This window comes from Chiloscyllium plagiosum, unplaced genomic scaffold (genome assembly GCF_037043375.1).
Source record: "Chiloscyllium plagiosum isolate Xiang-an unplaced genomic scaffold, Cpla_swu_hap1 HiC_scaffold_14, whole genome shotgun sequence".
Lineage (NCBI taxonomy): Eukaryota > Metazoa > Chordata > Chondrichthyes > Orectolobiformes > Hemiscylliidae > Chiloscyllium > Chiloscyllium plagiosum.
Genome location: NW_028270152.1, coordinates 34,488,563 through 34,507,650, shown reverse-complemented (window position 1 = coordinate 34,507,650; position 19,088 = coordinate 34,488,563). Strand labels below are relative to the sequence as shown.

Here is a 19,088-nt window from a genome sequence, read left to right as displayed (position 1 = left end):
CCAGTGATGTTCTTTGCAACCAGAATATCAAAGACTGTTGCCCAGATCTAACTGTAGTAGATACTGGTAGAGGAGTAGGAAGGATGGGGGCAATGACGAGGGGAAGTGTACGGGCGCCACTGATGCAGTTGAGTTTGTGCAGACTGTCAGATGGACAGACACCACAGAGAGGTGTGGTATGGTGATGGTGGTGACTTGTTAGGCTGGAAGATGTTAGAAGTTTGTGATAACCCTCATTTGAATATTTAAATTGTTGGTTAATGTAACGCTATGCTGCTCATGGTGAGAGGTTCTGTTGGTGGAACTGTGGGTAGGGTTAATATGTATTGAGAGAGCATTGAGCTGATGCTAAGTGTGGAGGAAGCTAATCATTTAACATCTGATATATTGCATCCTTTTGGAATTTGTATTCAGGCCTTCAGACCTGTCCAGATACAATCATTTAGCCTCAGAGACATCAATGGCTATGTGAGGGTGAGTCCAAAAGGGATCACTTGCACAATCTGAAAAAAAAAGAGATGTTCTCATAGTCTTATCAGTATAGTCCTCCATACCCTCTCACCTTTGTCTAATGGCTGCCATTGCATTTGCCTCATTCCATTATTATCGTATATACTCGAGTAATAGTCAAATTTTTTGACTGCTTTTTAAGGTTTAATTTATGGGGTCAATTATTATGTGGATACTACCTTTTGAGGGGGCTGAAATTCATGCCCATCAAAATTCATACTGTATCATTAGCAGAAGCCCAACTGATCTCTAAAGAATAATAAAAATCAACGAATGATGGTAATTCTGAAAGCCCGGAGCAGAACTCAACAGCCAGCGGACTGGAAGACTGGGAGCAGAGCAGAACAACCGGCAGAGTGGAAAGCTGGAGCGGGATGTGACGGCCAGCACACTGATTCATAAACGTTGAGCTGTTATCTGTGAAAAACTAGGGTCAACTTTTACATGAGATATATGGAAAATTCCAGGTTATTTGGCCAAAAATAAGGGGTCGACTTTTACATTGACTATTACTCGTGAATACAGAGGAACATCGATTATCCGAACGAGATGGGCAGGCACTATTTCGTTCCGATAATCGATTATTCGGTTAAACGATTAAATGCCTTTCCTCTGGGACTTGAATTTTTTAAGTCTGCTCCCCGTTCAGGAGACGAGACAGCAGCACACTGCACGCGAGCCCCCGCACCCCCCCCCGCCCTCATCCAACACCGCCTTCTGCCCGCCCACGCCCCCCAACCCCAACCAATGCCACCCCCTGCCCGCCCCCAACCCTGACCACCACCGTCCCCCCGTTCTACCTTTGCCCCTGTACAGGACAGTGTTGGAGAGATTATCTGGGGAAGGCGTGGGGGTTTAGGGTTCACCCTCTGTAGAACTCCAGGGAAAGTGTGGGGGAGAGAGAGGGCGGGAGATCAGTCATTTGGTGCCTGTTTAATCACAAAAGACGTGATCAGTGTTGGAAGCATGTCTTTGATGTTTCTATTGGGACCTTGAGATTTCCTTCAGATAATCTGATATTCGGATAATTGATATTCAGATAATCAAGGTTCCTCTGTGTACGGTATTCATTTAATTATAGCCAGAGAGTCTTTTGCAATACCTCCTGTTCCTGATCTTGCACCACAGCCTTTGATTCCCTCTAAGGAGCTATCCTTGGCCGCCACCTATTGCTCACCAGCATCATCCAAATGCACAGCATCAATTTTCGCATGTACACTGATGGCTGTACTTATTTTGACCTCTCTATGCTCCTTCACTGTACTTAACCTGTTAAATTACCTGTCCGACATTGACACTGGATGAGTAGAATTTTCTTGGGAATGTTACTGGGAACTGAAAGCTTTGTTTTTCGTGGCATGAAAAAAACACTATTCCTTAACCACCAACTCAATTCCTCTCCATAGCACTTGTCTGAGGCTGAACCAGACAATTCATAAACTTGGTTTTATAATTGACCAAGGTGAGCTTCCAAGTGTATGCCGATGCCATTACCTGGACTGTCTATTTTGAACTCCATAACATCTCCTACTTCTGCTGATATGCTAATAAAACCATCACTGCTTCCCCTATTGACTCCAATCTTGATTATTCCAGTGCTTTTCTGACTGGCCTTCCACATTCTACCTTCATAAACATATGGCAATTGATGAAATTACCCATGTTCAAACTGGCTGGGAGATATATGATGACATGGTAATGACATGACAATCCAAACATTCAGGCTCATGGCCCAGTTCCAAAGGGTTCATATCCCACCTTTGGCACTAGTGGAATTTAAATTCAGTTAAAGCTAGTCTCAGTAATGGTAGCCATTAGGGATCATTGTCACAAAAATCTTTCTGGTTAACTAATGCCCTTTTTAGGGAAGGAAATCTGCCATCTCTGCCTGATCTGAGACAAAAAAAACTGCAAATGCTGGAATCCAAAATAGACAGGAAGGAGGCTGGAAGAACACGGTGAGCTCCTGATGATGCCTGGCTTGCTGTGTTCTTCCAGCCTCCAGCCTGTCTATCTCTGCCTGATCTGCCCTACATGTAACTCCAGACCCACAGCAATGTGGTGGACTCTTAACAACCCTGTGAAATAACCAACAGGTCACTGAATTGAAGGGCAGTTAGAAATGGGTAACAAATGCCATTGACACCCAGTTTAGTCCTCTGCACCCATCACCCCTGTGCTCACTGAACTATATTGACTTGTGATTTATGAACACTTCAGTTTAAAACATCATCCATTTTTTCCCCCAAATTTGCCAAGTTCCTTTCCTTTCCCTAATCCTTTGACCTTTCTCCAAACCTTCCACAATCGTCCAAATCTGGCTTCTTGTGCATTCCTGATATTTAACCACTCCAGGTTTACCAAACTTGCAGTTTGCTGTCTAGGCCTAAGCTCCACTGTTCTTTTCAGAAACCACCTCATCTCTTTGTTTCCATCTGGCCCTTTAGAAAGTACATCTTTTAGTCTTCTGTACTCATCTGCTTATGTGATTTGATGTCAGATTTTGCTTCCTAACACTCTTGTAAATAAGCGTTTAAAATTTTGATTGTTTAGGCAAGGCTTACCCACAAAACAGTTCAGGCACTTTACTCACATTGTGGAACCTTTTCCTAATTTACATTCCAATTGATGCCCTGACGAGTGAACACAGCTTTTGTGTAGATTCTGAGGAATATGGGATGTTTGACTTGCCTCCCATCTCCGCAGATCCTGTCCACCATATAAGACAAAGCGACCTGCTAGATTGGTACTCCATCCATCACCTTAAGTATTCAGTCCAACCACTACCAATGAAAAGTGGCAGCAGTGTGTAGCATTCAGAAGCTAAACTACAGGAAGTTATCAAGTTTCCTTTGATAAATTTACAACCACTACCATGTAGAACAATAAGAACAGCTGATGCTTGGGAACACGGCCATTGCAAGCTTCTTTCCAAGCTACTCTGGCTTGGAACTGTATTGTGTTCCTTCACTGTCACTGGGTCAAACTGCTTCCTAACAGCACTACAGATGTGCCTGAACCGGTTCAAGAATGTGGCTCATCATCACCACCACTCTCTTCAAGGTAAATGGGGAAATGAGCGATGCCCACAACCCCTGGATTAGTTAATTACACATACATTCGGCAGTCTGTAGAAAACCATCAATCACATTATTTGGCTCTGGTATACAATTTAACACTTATATTGATACTTAGCAATATTGATGATAAACAGATTTAAAATGTTTAACACTGCCCTTATCCTCTTGCCAACTGATTCATATTTTATGTTAAACTTTTGGGCTAATGTTGAATTGTCAGATAATATATGTTGAGATGACTTTGCTGAATTGATACAGCTAAAGTTCATTTAGCACTCCTTATGTTGCGAACAACAGGCTTGTTAAAGCAAATGTGCTAAATGAAAATTGCTTTCCTATAATGCTTATACAGATGTCTTGGGCCCTGACAACATATAGGTTTTACATCCAATTCCTATTGGTGCCTTGAGCCTAAATGGCCCAAACGTTTTTAATTTACGAACGCATTTATTATTTCCACTTGGCTCCCATTTGTCACTTCTGTCCAGTGACCCTCTTTCTCATAACATGGATTCTGAAGAAGGAAGAAGTGAGCGGGAAAATCTGGTTAAGGGCAGCGAGAAGGTGCAAATGGAAGGGTCAGTGAGGAATGTGGTCATGAGGAGGGTTAAGGAAAGGAAATGACAAGTGAGTGGGAGTGAGAGGCTGGACGCAAGGCAGTGAGCCAAGCAGCAGTTGGTTTCTTAAAAAAAAATGCTGTGCTTAGTAACTGCACTAAAACGCAACTAAAGGCAACGGTATTCAGGGTACTTCACTAATTTGCTTAATCTTTTAAAACAAAACATGAAGACGATTTAAACAAGAATACCTGTATTGATATTAGAATGATATTCATGAGCACTGACCCTGACAACACATTTTGCTATAGTATCCACTATAATAATAATGTCTTGATGGTTTCATTTACCTATTCAGTTTGAAGTATTACACTGGTTTTGTATTGATATAAAATATTTGCACTTCAGGAGAATAATTGAATAAAATAGGATCTGGCATTTAGACAAAGATTACAGACAATATGGATCCAGTTAAGACTCTATTGATATGAGTAGAAATGAAATTTGCCATACATCGGCATTCTTGGTGACCATTCCCTGTTATGAGGTACTAATTTGTATACAGTTTAGATTAGATTAGATTAGATTAGATTAGATTAGATTAGATTACTTACAGTGTGGAAACAGGCCCTTCGGCCCAACAAGTCCACACCGACCCGCCGAAGCGCAACCCACCCATACCCCTACATTTACCCCTTACCGAACACTACGGGCAATTTAGCATGGTCAATTCACCTGACCTGCACATCTTTGGACTGTGGGAGGAAACCGGAGCATCCGGAGGAAACCCACGCAGACGCGGGGAGAACGTGCAAACTCCACACAGTCAGTCGCCTGAGGCGGGAAATGAACCCGGGTCTCTGGCGCTGTGAGGCAGCAGTGCTAACCACTGTGCCACCTTGCCGCCCACTAGGGGTGGGCCAGAGTTGGGTTATATTTGAAGAATTGAGACTTGTCTAATTATATATTGATATTGATCAACACTCCTATAACATAGATTGGCTTAGAAGCTTTAAAAACTTTCAATGGACCCAAATGTAACCACATTATACATTAATTTCCAATACATTGTATTTAGCTGGAGGAATAAATCAGCAGTCATCCATTGTTCTCTCATTTAATAGTGTCTCCTCTTGTTTCTAGCACTCTCTCTCCATTGCCCCTTCCCCTTCCGTGTAATACCATTTTTGAATTTTTTTATTGGTTTATTTGTTGATCACCATTGAATGTCTGGTTCACCAAGTATGATTTTTAAATAAAATGCTAGTTGAAGTTTTGAAATTGGACAGTGAAGTCATCAAAATGTACAATTCTGAAAGTAATTTTTAAGTTTGCTTCTTAATGCCAGCTGACATGGCTTCTGATTTGGCAAAAGTGAGGATTGCAGATGCTGGAAACCAGAGTTTAGATTAGAGTGGTGCTGGAAAAGCACAGCAGGTCAGGCAGCATCTGAGAAAAATCAACCTTTCGGGCAAAGGCCCTTCATCAGGAATGGAGGCAGGGATGCTGTATAGCTTCTGATTTATTTAAATTAAATTCATAAACTTTGCGTGATACTGCTTTAAGATACAATTACCTTCATCTTGTCAGAGCCCAATTTTAACACTGCCTCAAATTTAAATATTACTATGGTTACTGCTTACGTAAAGATTTTCATACTGTTCATGTGTAAATATATATAATCAACATTAAATAGCTAAATAGTTCAGCTGATGTTTGCTTTTCTTTTTGCCATTCTTACAGATGGCCCAGTATTTAATTGGATGTGTTGAACAAAACTGTTAATTTTGAGTTCAGTATTTTGTCTTTGAGAAGATCTACCAGACCAAGAAAGAGGAAGGAAGCTGTGGAGAAGCTGAATATACCCATAGAAAGACATGAATGCAGTACATTAGTTACTCTAATGCAAAACTAGACAGAGTGCAAAAACACTATAATAATCTATTAATGCATGAAACATCACTGATGCTTTCTTCCACTGCCATGAATATAACTATTCAATTCAAATCAATTGTTTTACTTTATTTTTGCCTTAGGTACTGCAATACCTTTACTTACGGTTATAAAAAAACCACACTTTTTTTTAACTCATTTTCAGCACTTCCTGTTCTAGCAACAAGGAAGCGCAAGTCCAACGTTCAAATATTTGATGTCCTACGATGTCTTTAAATGACAGGTTAAAAATGGAATATAGTAAAGGAATGTTTCACCATACATATAGTTAGAATCCTATAGATTGTTGCTTTCAGAGAGTGTAATGGGATCTTCTAGAACAAAGCAGAAATCTGAAAAGTGATAAATGAAACTTGCCGGTCTGCTGTTGACAAGAAATGATTTTTGAAGACACCGGTTGAAATATAAAGAATAACTTTACTCAATAATTCTCCATAATTTTTACATTAGTACCTCCTAAGCCTGTCTATCTTCAAGCCTTGTGTCAAGAAGCACCATTTCAGCTGATTCCTCCAGCTCCATCAAGGCCTTTGCCAGCTGACCCTAAGCTAACCAAGAGCTCCTGTTCAGAGGCTGTGAGCAAAGAAACACTGGTGTTGTCTTGTGTCTCCTCACTTATTGAGAAATTTGAAAGTGTCAGGTAAGCCTAATTAAAAATGCTATCTTGCTGAGTTTTTAAAAAAATTGTTGAGTGCTCTTGTATCATGTTCTGAGCTTGTGCATTTTTTTGTTACTTTATTGCAGTAGCTGTCACCACTAGTGCTGTGTTCTTTAAGCTCTTCACAAAATACCTAAGTTACATCTTGTAAATCAACTATCAGTACATTAGAAATAATTTAAAAGAATTTTCTGAAGATTGAAAATAGCAACCTTTGTAAATTTGTTGCCTGTTTTAATGAAAAATTGGCAATCTTCAAGTAATTTCCTAAAATATTGACTTTAACTGTTTTTAGAAATCTATTTTTCTTTATGTTCATAAACCAAGTTGTGAACTTGCACGGTCTATTGTGCAAAGAAAGCATTTGTCCTTACACTGAATCAGCTTTCGGCCACGCACAGGGCTGAATTTGAGTTTTTCATTGTCCAGTATAGCTATATAACTGAGAGTTCTTGAAATGGTTCTTCTGTATAACATCTTTGGGCCTCAAGTAATAACATTATTTCCTTCTATCTGATGCACTCAACCTTTGTGTGTTATTAAACATTTGCATTTTTAAAGGCGTAACAAATCCAGGAAACAGAACACTGATTTGACACTTAATTTTTGATTGTCTCATGCCCTAATATAACTGGATCAATCAAAATTTGTCAGTTGGTTAAAATGGCTGCGTCCAACCTCTGGTTCCTATGAATGATGTATAGAAATCTGCCCCACGGATTTATCTATTCTCTAAATCCATGGACAATATTGAAATTAGTAAAGTCCTCAGAAGCTTGGTGTTCGCCAGATATGCCAATAATGCTAAACATTACTGCTTAATTGCTGGAAAAGATATTGTTTTTTCTACATACTTTTTACCTCTTGTAAATCATGAATGCAGACATTTTTGATGGATGTATTGTTTACAAAAATTCAAAACTGATACATTTGTTAAATTTAATGGAAATATAAACTGGCTTAGACATGAAGGGCTGAATTGGTTTCCTTCTGCAGTGTAAGTCTTTTAAAGTGTGTTCCTATGAATAGAAAATCTTCCCCTCGTGGCTGACTGGTCTGCCGAGTATTTCCACTTACTATTTGTATTTCAGATCTTCAGTATTTAGTACTTTTTGCCTTTGTGTTGGGTTTAATGGCATTTGTTTAAATTACTTGTATCTACGTGAAATGTCAATGTGTTCCTGCAGGCAGCTAAGTCCAGAGTTCACCAAAAGAAATCAGCTGATTTTATCCCTGAAAATGGAGCAATCACAGGATTCCTCTGAGTGTGCAGCATCTGACAGTGAATTGGAACCCGCAGGATATTCAACTGAGAGCACAACAGACAAAACTGAATCTAATGTAACAGAAATTGGGATGGAACACTCCAATGAGGGCAATGCTACAATGACAGACAGTGTAAAAGACAATGACTGTACAAGCATAGCCAGGACTCCAGAGGCAACAGCTGCAGCTGAAACTAGTGAGTCGACTCTGGAGCACAGTGCAAATGGCAAAATACCCAACAGAGACAGTGGCATTGACAGTCCTTCATGTAGTGGGGAAGGTGAAGTTTTTCCTAATGAAGAAGGCATAGAGGAGACAAAGAATGTCAGTCCTTTGGAGAATGGAAATGATTCCGAGATCAAGCCTGATGATGATTCTGAATTACAACAAAAGAGAGATTCCACTCAGGAAGATGATGATAGTGATATGGATGAAGTCAGCAGTGAAGAAAATGAACCAACAGAAGTGTCCAAAATTGAACAGTCAGAAACAATCAAGGTAAGCTGTTATTTTCAGAGATTTTATCAAATGTGGGCACCAAAAGCAGCTGAACAAAGTCACATTAATTGGTATAACGGGGAGGCAATGGCTGAGTGGTATTATCGCTGGACTATTAATCTAGAGATCCAGGGGGTCATGCTCTGAGGACCTGGGTTCAAATCCAACCCTGGCAGATGGTGGAATTTGCATTCAGTAAAATTCTGGAATTAAGAATCTATCGATGATTTAAGAGTCATTTGTCACCTGTTGGGGAAAACCCATCAGTTCCCAGTCTTTTAGGGAAACTGCCATTCTCACCTGGTCTAGCCTACATGTGACTCCAGACCCACAGTAATGTGGTTGACTCTTACCTGCCCTCTGGGATGGGCAATAAATGCTGGCCTAGTCAATGATGCCCTTATCCCATGAATTTCATGGGCAATACAGTTTGCAGTGTAATATTTGAACTTCTTTCTCTTTTATGAACTTGGTATGCAATCACAATAAACTTCTGTAAGAAACACTACTTGAAGTCAATAAAGTATCATTAGGGATAGTTTTCCTACAGTGATCAAAGAGAAGCTAATACAGCAAATTTTCTCAGTAACTTCATGGAATTGATTACTTAGTACGCCTGCAATAGTTTGCTTTGTGTATAAGCATAATTGTTACCTTGAAGATGAGGAATAACGGAGTTTGCCAATAGCCTCGTGAGAAAATGTAGCCTTATCAATCAGTTTTCCTCCAACCTCTTTCTCAACTTTATTTCCTATCGTATTACTCTTCTGAATCTTGAGAAACAAGTGTTGCAGAAGCTAATCACTCCTGGGACAGACCACAAATGATCCTAATGCTGGGACCTTCCGAGTATGACATGCTCCATCCAACAGTAATCCCATCACCTGCTTACTGAGATGCAACAGTGGTGTACATGAGACCAACTTATAAATGTATAACAGCTGAAAGCCTAAATGGAATAAATGAATGTGACTAATATTGAATGTGAAATATAACATCATCCAGGATTAAGAAATAGTGATGAGGAAAAGGAGCAGAAAGATAGTAGAAACCAATGAAGAGACCAAAAATAACAAGGACTAAGTGTGTATGGTAAACCTGGAATTTTGTCATGAATATTTGCTGTGTATTACCCTTAGCATGTCTGGATCAAAAAGATTGCTAAATAAATGCATATGTCTATTGCAACCACTTTTTAGAAGATATTAGTCAAGTCTGTGGATATCATGGGTATGTTTAATGGGTATGTTTAGTGTTTCTGCAATTATAATGGAGAAGTGGGAGAGAATACCACATATATGTGAATGTATAAACATCAATGAAGAGGAGACGCTTACAGATATTCAGATAGTTCCAAAATAAATTATTGTGACTGACACAATGGAGGTCAAATTCAATAGACCTCCAGGGCCCGTCACTTTCTACTTAAGAATATTAAAATAAATAGATGAGAAAATTTGAATTGCATTGGTTAGAACCTTCCACAGCTCATCAGATTAGGGTTATGTTCACAGATTGTCAATTAGAAGATTGTACGTAATTATTCAACAATGCAGGTTTCCAATCAAATAGTGGGAATCCATCACCAGAGAACTGGAGTTGTCTATTGGCCCTTAAAGCCACTAATGTCACTGAAGAAGATTATGGCTGATTGACCTTAACTCCTCCAGCCCACACTATCCCAGTTCTTTAATTCCCTTGTTCCCTTTGTCTTGAATCCACTTAATGACTGTACATCTAGCTTTTTAGGGGAGGAGTCTCAGAGACCTAAGATCCTTTAGGTGAAAAATTTTTTTCACGTCTCAGTTCTTAATGGCTGACCACTTATTTAGAGTTCGTGAGTCACACAACACTGGGTTATAGTCCAACAGGTTTATTTGAAATCACAAGCTTTCAGAGCGTTACCCATTTATCAGGAAGTGTACGTGATGAAGGAGCAGCGTTCTGAAAGCTTGTGATTTCAAGTAAACCTATTGGACCATAACCTCATGTCATGTGACTTCTGACCTTGTCTTTCCCACTCCAACACTGGCACCTCCACATCAATTGGCAGTTAGTTTGAGACTGTGATTCCTTGTTTTAATTCCGAGTTGAGGAAATATTTTCTTAGCACGTGACAAATACTTGAAGGATTTTATCTTTAAATGAGATCACTTGTCACTCATCTAAACTCCGAATATACATTTAGTCAAACTTTGCTCGTACAACAGTCCTTTAATCCCAGGAGGTTTCTGGTGAACCTTCATTGCACACCTTGGATGACTATGACCTTCCATAAGTAGGGAGACCAAAACCTTTTCAAGCACTGCATGTGTTAGGGACAGAAGAGGAGGTATCCAAAACATTGTGAGGGTAGGTACAGGGTTTGCCCATGCCAGGAAACCTGGAGATCCTGTTGCTTAAAAGCTAGTTGCCACCTAAGCAGCCAATCAACGGCCTCTTCATATGGCAGCTGGCATTTTATCAGCATTGGGTGAGCCCTTGGCAATGTGAGATGTCTCTCCATAGGATGGAGGAAGTAGAGGGCACCTATCCACCCTTATTGTTCAATCTGTAGCGCAGGAGCAGAAGTACTTTCTTTCACAGATAAAACCTTCCTACCCTCATTCTTACTGTGCCTACCAATTTGTCCCACTGAACCACAGCCCCATTTTCTCTTGCTTTAAGGGCAGCACCCATTACTGCTGCAAAAAGATGGCAACTCTTAGGGAATGGTCATATCTTAGAGATATGAAACCTAACTACACTTGCAACATAAAATCCAGCCACTTGCAAATAGCTGAGACCTACACCTAAATGGCCTGTTAACCCAACAAAATCCAACCCAGGAAGTGAGTAAAGCAAATATTGCAAATGTTGGGAATCTGAAAGAAAATAAAATGCCAGAAATACTCCGTGAGACAGGCAGTGAATGGTGCAAAAGAAATAAAGCTCATTTTTCAGTCATTGACTTTTCATCAGGACGTCTGGAAGAGAACCACACCTTTTTAAAATTCATTCATTCGTGGGTGTCACTGACTGACTGGTCCTGCATTTATTGCCCATTTCTAGTTACTGTTGAAAAGGTAGTGGTGAGCTGCCTTCTTGAACCACTGCAATTCACCTGCTGTAGGTTGACCCACCATGCCCTTAAGAGGGAATTCCAGGATTATGACCAAACAAAACTGAAGGAATGGCAATACATTTCCAAGTCAGGATGGTGAGTGGCTTGGAGGGGAACTTGCAGATACATGGTAATGCCACTATCTGCTGCCCTTCTCCTAGGTGAAAGTGGAAGTGAATGTGTTTTGATGCTGTTGTTTAAGGAACTTCAGTGAATTTCTGCAGTGCACCTTGTAGATGGTACAGCTTGCTGCTGTGTCAGTAGTGGAGCGTGTGGATGTGGTGCTGATCAAGTGGGCTAGTTTGGCCTGGATGGTGTCAAGCTTCTTGAGTGTTGTTGGAGCTGCACTCATCCAGGCAAGTGGGGAGTATTCTATCACACTCCTGACTTGTGCCTTGTAGGTAATGGACAGGCTTTGGGGAGTGAAGAAGTGAGTTACTCACTGCAGGACCCCTAGAATCTGACCTGCTCTTGTAGCCAATTTATTTATATAGATACTCCAATTCAGTTTTTCATCAATGGTAACGCCCAGAATATTGATAGTTGGAGAATCTTTGATGGTAACATTATTGGATCTCAAGTGCTGATAATTAGATCCTCTCCTTGGTGATGGTGATTGTTGAGCATTTAAGTGGTGCCATTGTTTCTTGTCACTTGTCAACCCAAGCCTGGATGTTTGCATTTGATCTTGGAATGCCTCATTATCTGAGGAATTGCAAATGGTGCTGAACATTATGCAATCATCGGCAAACACTTCTAATCTTATGTCGTTGGTGAAGCATTGGAAGCTAGTTGGATTTAGGTCACTATCCTCAGGAACTCCTGCAGCGATATCCTGGAGCTGAGATGACTGACCTCCAACAACCAGGACCATCTTTCTTTATGCCAGGTATGACTCCAACAGCAGAATATTTTCCCCCTGATTCTCATTTACTTCAGTTTTGCTGAGGTTCCTTGAAGCCACATTTGGTCAAATGCGGCTTTGATGTCAAGGCAGTCATCCTTGACTCACCCTTGCAATTCAGCTCTTTTGTCCACATTTAATCTGAGACTAATTGCGGAATGTTCAGAGGGGAAGTTACAAACCAAAAACACTAACAACAAGACTGTCAGCCAATATAAGAGGGAATACAGAAGTCTTTTTTTCAGGATATAAATAGCAAAGTGTGGTAAAAGCAGGGTCAATGGACTTAAGTATTAAATGGTACATGGAAGAACCTGCTATCCAACTATGATAGATATAGTTGAGACTAGAGATCAGCTAAAAGTTGATGGAGGATAAATTGGATGAGTTGCTCTGTTTAAAGTTGATAATCTTAGAGACTGGATGAGTTCCACCTAAGGATAATTAGGGAAGAATGGGTGAAAGTTGTGAAGACCATAATCTTCAAATTCTCCTTAGACACACAAGGGATGGTGACACAGAACTAGAAAATTGCAAATGTCATGTCCTTTTGTAAAAAAAAAAGGATATAAGGATTAGGCCTGTCCAATCAGTTTAATCTGTGTAATGGGAAAGATTTAAGAAGCAATAATTTCAGACAAAATCAACTAGCATTTGGACTCATGTAGAGTAATAGAGATGGTAAGCGTGGTTTTGATAAGGCAATGCAGTTGATCTGGTGTACATAGACTTTAAAAAGACATTGAGAGGCCAGTTAAAACCTCAGCCCATGAAGTGAACTTACAGTGGAAGTACTGTCCCCGAGTGACAGGAAACAGGGACTATTGGTTCACAGTTATTTTTCATGACTGGAGCTATATTTACAATGTGGTCCCCAGAGTCTGGTGTTTGGACCCATGCTTTGCTTGATTATATATAAATAAGCTGCTTTTGAGTCTACCTGGCATCTCTTCCAAAACACACAACTTGGAAGCTTTTTGAATACAATGGAGAGAAAAGTGATCAACTTTAAACTGATACCAATCTATTAATGGAGGAGGCAGACAGTTGCAGAACTGAGCAGAAAATTGCAAAAGAGCAATGAATAAGCAAATTGGGAAAAGAACAGTGAATACTGCTTAATGCAATAAAGCTGAAGCAGAGAACTTCAGAAGTTTTTCATGCAGAGGGTGGTACGTGTATGGAATGAGCTGCCAGAGGATGTGGTGGAGGCGGGTACAATTGCAACATTTAAGGGGCATTTGGATGGGTATATGAATAGGAAGGGTTTGGAGGGATATGGGCCAGGTGCTGACAGGTGGACGAGATTGGGTTGGGATATCTGGTCGGCATGAACGGGTTGGACCGAAGGGTCTGCTTCCATGCTGTACATCTCTATGACTCTAAGTATCATTGGGGAATAGATGACAGCATAATCAAAATAATAAGTGCTTTAGGAAAGGGGAAGGGTGTCTGGTTGAACATAAATCATCAGAATCTAGTTCTTGGGTAGAGAACAAAACCCAAGACTGAAATGATATTGGACTTCATCTCAAGGAAGTTTCATTGCAAGTTGTATTGCACTGCTAGTCACTCTGACGAGAAAGAATATGTTTTGAGTACTTCACCTCAGAATGAATACAGCAATGATCGGAAAGTTTTCTAACTATGACCTATCTCTAATTTGCCTTCAACTTCAAAATTCTTGAACATATTACCTCTCTGGTTCATGCCCATCTTTCCCACAACTATATGCATGAAACTCCAAACATGAAATCATGAGGGGCATGGATAGAGTAAATAGACAAGGTCTTTTCCCTGGGGTAGGGGAGTCTAGAACTAGAGGGCGTAGGCTCAAGGTGAGAGGGGAAAGATCTAAAAGGAACCTAAGGGGCATCTTTTCCATGCGAAAATGATGCGTGTATGATATGAGCTGCCAGAAGAAATTTTTGAGGCGGGTAAATTTACAGCATTTAAAAGGCATCAGATGGGTATACGAATAGGAAGGGTTTGGAGGGATATCGGCCAAATGCTGGCAAATGGGACGAGATTTGTTTAGGATATCTGGTTAGCATGGATGAGTTGGACCAAAGGGTCTGTTTCCATGTTGAGTATCTTGATGACTCTATCTCACCATAACACAAAGCAAAGCTGCAAATAATATACAATATAACTGCAGCCTTGGTATATTATTTCACCTCGTCTTTCTTGACATGTCTACAGCTTTTGACACAGTGAATGCACCATTTTTTTTCCAGTGCTTCCTTGTCTTTGGCCTAGTGAGTGGAAGTGCCTTCATCTAGCTTTTAAATCAAAGAATATCTTTTGTCATGATTCTTTATCCTGTTCTTGAGCCATTGGCACTAGAATGCCGTTTCTCATTCCTTCCTAATTTTTAAATCATATTTAGTTGCCTCAGTGTTATTAGCTGCGTTATTCAAAAGAGAAGGACTGGATATTGGTTCAGAATTGGTGGAATGGATTTTTTTCTTTGGGTAGAGTTTTTTTAATAGGGACTGAGTTTAGCAGCCAGATCTGATTGATGTTTTCTAGCTGCACTGGGTAAGCATTCAGACCCAGACCTCAGTTGGGTAGGAGACTAGTGATAAGGCCGCAAAGGAGCCTTCCACATCCATCAGAATTTTACCTGCACTTCACGTCATTTACTGTATCCGTTGCTCCCGATGCGGTCTCCTCTGCATTGGGGAGACAGGACGCCTGCTTGCAGAGCGTTTCAGAACATCTCTGGGACACCCATACCAACCAACTCCACTGCCCTGTGGCCAAACACTTCAACTCCCCCTCCCCCATCCACCAAGGGCATGCAGATCCTGGGCATCCTTCATCACCACACCTTACCACCCGACACCTGGAGGAAGAATACCTCATCTTCTGTCTGGGGCCCCTTAAACCACAAGACATTAATCTGGATTTCACCAGTTTCTTCATTTCCCCTCCCCCCATCTTATCCCAGTTCCAGTCTTCCAACTCGGCTCCGCCCTCATGATCTGTCCTACCTGTCCATCTTCCTTCCCACCTATCCGCATCACCCTCCTCTCCGACCTATCACCATTCCCTCCATCTACCAATCGCAGTCTCAGCTATCTTCTTTGGCTTAAATATTGGAGACATTGAAGATATTGTCTTTGACACCTGACAGACTCTGTTTCCTCATCAGTCCCCTTCACTGGTCTCTGTCCTAGATTGGACCAGACTCTGTGATACTGAATTTCACATGCAATTTTTTTTTTAATCACAAAGGCAATCTATTTCTCTTTCTCCAAATCATTTGTAATCTTTGAACTGACTGGCCTATTGAAAATATTGCTTTACGTCCCTGCGCTATTGCTGCATAGAATTGAGTTTAACCACCTACCAAGTCTTGGGAATGTGCTCTGAATGTTACAATTTGCAGGTTACTGGCTTTCTAAGTACAATTGTATACAGCAGGAAATGGATTTCATCAGACCTACAAAATTGTTTTTCCAATTCTTCCTTTACAACTTTAGAAGTTCCTTCCAAAATCTAACTCATTGACAAAGCTTTTAATCATATGTCTTCATACTACTTATCGCTCTGTGTTAATGATTTTTTGTCAGATTATGCTTCTTTGAATTGAGACAAATGTGACTTGAAAGTTTTGTTACTCTCCAGATAGTCCAGTAAAGGATTAAATAAGAACTAATCACAGAGAAATACATTCCAAATATGCACTTCCCAAATCTGGAACTGGGTTACAGTCTATTCCTATGTATGGGAGTCCAAAAGATATTTTTCTAATCAACCTATTCAGAGATGTTATTACACACCTCTGGAACAAGTGGGACTTGAACCTGGGTTTCCTGGATCAGAGGTAGGAATAATAGCACTGCACAACAAGAGCCCTATGGAAGCCCATGTGTTTTTTTTTCTACCAACCCCACAATCAAATCACCCAGCTTTCTAATTAAGGGCAACATTTACAGGCACATCAGAGGCAGTGTAACCACAACAAAAGTGAAAGAAAGTGAGGGAGGGAGTTAAATTAAAATGGAGGTGGAGTGGGAAATATGGCACCTCACCCTCTGGTGCCCACCTGCTTCTTAGAGCTATGGAGGCATTTAGAGGAGGCTAAAATTAATCCTGGTTAATTAGGTGGAGGTAGACATTAAGCACAGTTAACCACTTCAGAATTTAGAAAAAGAAGAATGAAAGAACACTGAAACATATTACAGGAACAAGACCTTTGGTTTATCAAGGAGTAACACCTGCTCCTTGGATGCTGCCTGACCTACTGCACTTTTCCTGCAACACATTTTCAGCTCTGATCTCCAGCATCTGCAGTCCTCACTTTCTCCTTTGGTTTATCAAGCCTGCCACATGATGCCTTTCTAAACTTAAAAAAAACCTTTGCCTCCATGTGGTCCACATCTGTCTCCTCCCTGCTTATTCATGTATCTGTCCAGATCCCTCTTAAACATTGCTATTTTATCTGTTTTTACCACCACCTGTGGCTGTGCATTCCAGGCATTTACCACTCTGTGTTTTTTAAAAAAAAACTTATCTCTCTCATCTCCTTTAAACTTTCCTCCTTTTTAACCTTAATCTTATGCCTCCTAATAATTGTAATTTCTACCCTGGGAAAAAGACTCCAACTATCCATTCTGTCCATGCCTTTAATAATTTTATAAACTTCTCCAGGTCGCATCTCAGCCCCCAACATTCAAAGGAAAACAAACCAAGTGTGTCTAATCTGTTGTCATAGCAAAGCCTTCCAAACTAGGCAACATCTTGGTAAACCATTTCTGTACCCTCTCCAAAGCCTCCACATGCTTCTGGTAGTGTGGAAACCAGAAATGTACACAAAATACTAAATGTGGCCTAACTAAAATTCTGTACAGCTGCAATGTGACTTGCCAATTTTTGTACTCTGCCCTGACTGAAGGCAAGCTTGCTGTATGCCTTCTTGACCACCTCAGCCACTTGTGATGCTGTTTCCATGGAGCTGTAGATCTGTACACCTAGATCCCTCTGTTAATCCTACTAAGGGTTTTGCCATTTACTGTATACTTCCCTCCTGCATTAGACCTTCCAAAATGCATATACTTGACATATGTGGGGCTCTTATGATGTAGTGGCAATTTCCTTATCTCTGAGAAAGGAGGTCCAGGTTCATGTTCCACCCTGCTCCAGGGTTGTGTCATCTCCTCTAAGCAGGTTGAGTCGAAAATATCTACATCTGACATTTGGTTGGTGGTTATCTCAGAGTTAATGTGGTGCTAATGACACCAATTGCAGATACAATCATCATTGCTGATTGATGTTGCTGTCATTCATGCCAGACTTTTAGCATTGTTTATGTGCAGTTGCAGTATCTCTACCTCTGACCCTGGATCAAATTCCTGCCACTCCAGAGCTATGAGATCGCTGAATTGGTTGAATACTAAAAACAAAATACTTGACATACGAGTAGCTCTTGTGGCTGTGGTAGTGTCCCTACTTCTGAGCCAGAGTTCAAGTTCTATATGCTCCAGAGGTGTGTCATAGCATGTGTGAACAGCTATACAGCTGCCACTAAGGGTCTTGTGGTCCAATGGTAGGGGTCCTATCTTTGGCAAGGAGGACCTGGTTCATGACCCACCTGCTCTGGAGGTGCAAGAATGAACAATAAAATTAAAAAAGAAACAGTTATTGGGGAGAGGTGACATATGTGTATATACAACCATTGTATGCACTTTGAATGATCACCTTCTTCATAACTTTGATTAGGAAGTTACTGGGACCTACCTAATGCAGTGAAAACTGTGAATTGAACAAGTAACCACCTTGTCTCCAGATTCAGTTACACACAGGTATGAACATTGGGGCTATGGTAGCGTTGTTCTGCAACATAAATCAAACAAATTCAAAATCGGTGCTTTTGAGTCTGCAGAAAGAAAATGCTGAGTTAGTCATGATTCGGAACTGAGAGTTATATCTGATAGAGACTATTTGACTTCTGGACTGTCATGCAGGAAATTGATTGGCACAAAGAAACTAAATTCCCTTTTCTATATTAATTTGCAGACAGTACACATCATCTCATGCATTACTTTATTTCTAGGTATGGTAGATTAGAGAATGACATTGCCAGGCCCATTCTTCACTCAGCCACTCTATTCTTTCACTGCAGTACTTTAAATATGATTTTCAATGAAGTCATAGGGCATTTTCTGGATTAAAATTTTGTTTTCTTGACAAGTCATGTTTGTTCTTGCGCTTGGTGCTGGTAAAGTAGAATTGCTGGAATCTCTGAAACTCTTCACCTTCCTTCCTATTACCTCCAACCCCGTCTGAATCTGTTCTGTGTTGTTGTCATAAACATCCCCATTCACACCTTCCCTGCCATTCCTGGGTTAACTTGGGCTCATGGCAGGCATTATTGACAATGTTTCAGCACATCTCACCTGTCTACCATCAATACCTGTTTGCCAAATCTAGAGTGATGTTAATCCTGGGATGTCCATATCATATTCCCAATAGGCCCTGGTTGGTTACCATTAGGGCAACTACTGGTTCTTCCTTGTGTCAGATCCCTTATGTTCCCTTAATCACCCCGTCC

General features: G+C 40.6%; 1 protein-coding gene across 4 annotated transcripts in view; it reads left to right on the top strand.

The window, feature by feature from the left end:
• LOC122558995 (FYVE, RhoGEF and PH domain-containing protein 3-like) overlaps nucleotides 1–19,088 on the top strand; it is a 218,663-nt gene that overhangs the window by 119,480 nt on the left and 80,095 nt on the right. For all 4 annotated transcript variants that reach the window (XM_043708044.2, XM_043708039.2, XM_043708043.2 and 1 more), the window contains exons 3-4: nucleotides 6,551–6,740; nucleotides 7,946–8,522. In XM_043708044.2, coding sequence (XP_043563979.2) covers nucleotides 6,551–6,740; nucleotides 7,946–8,522 — 767 coding nt within the window. The remainder of the gene's footprint in view (nucleotides 1–6,550; nucleotides 6,741–7,945; nucleotides 8,523–19,088) is intronic.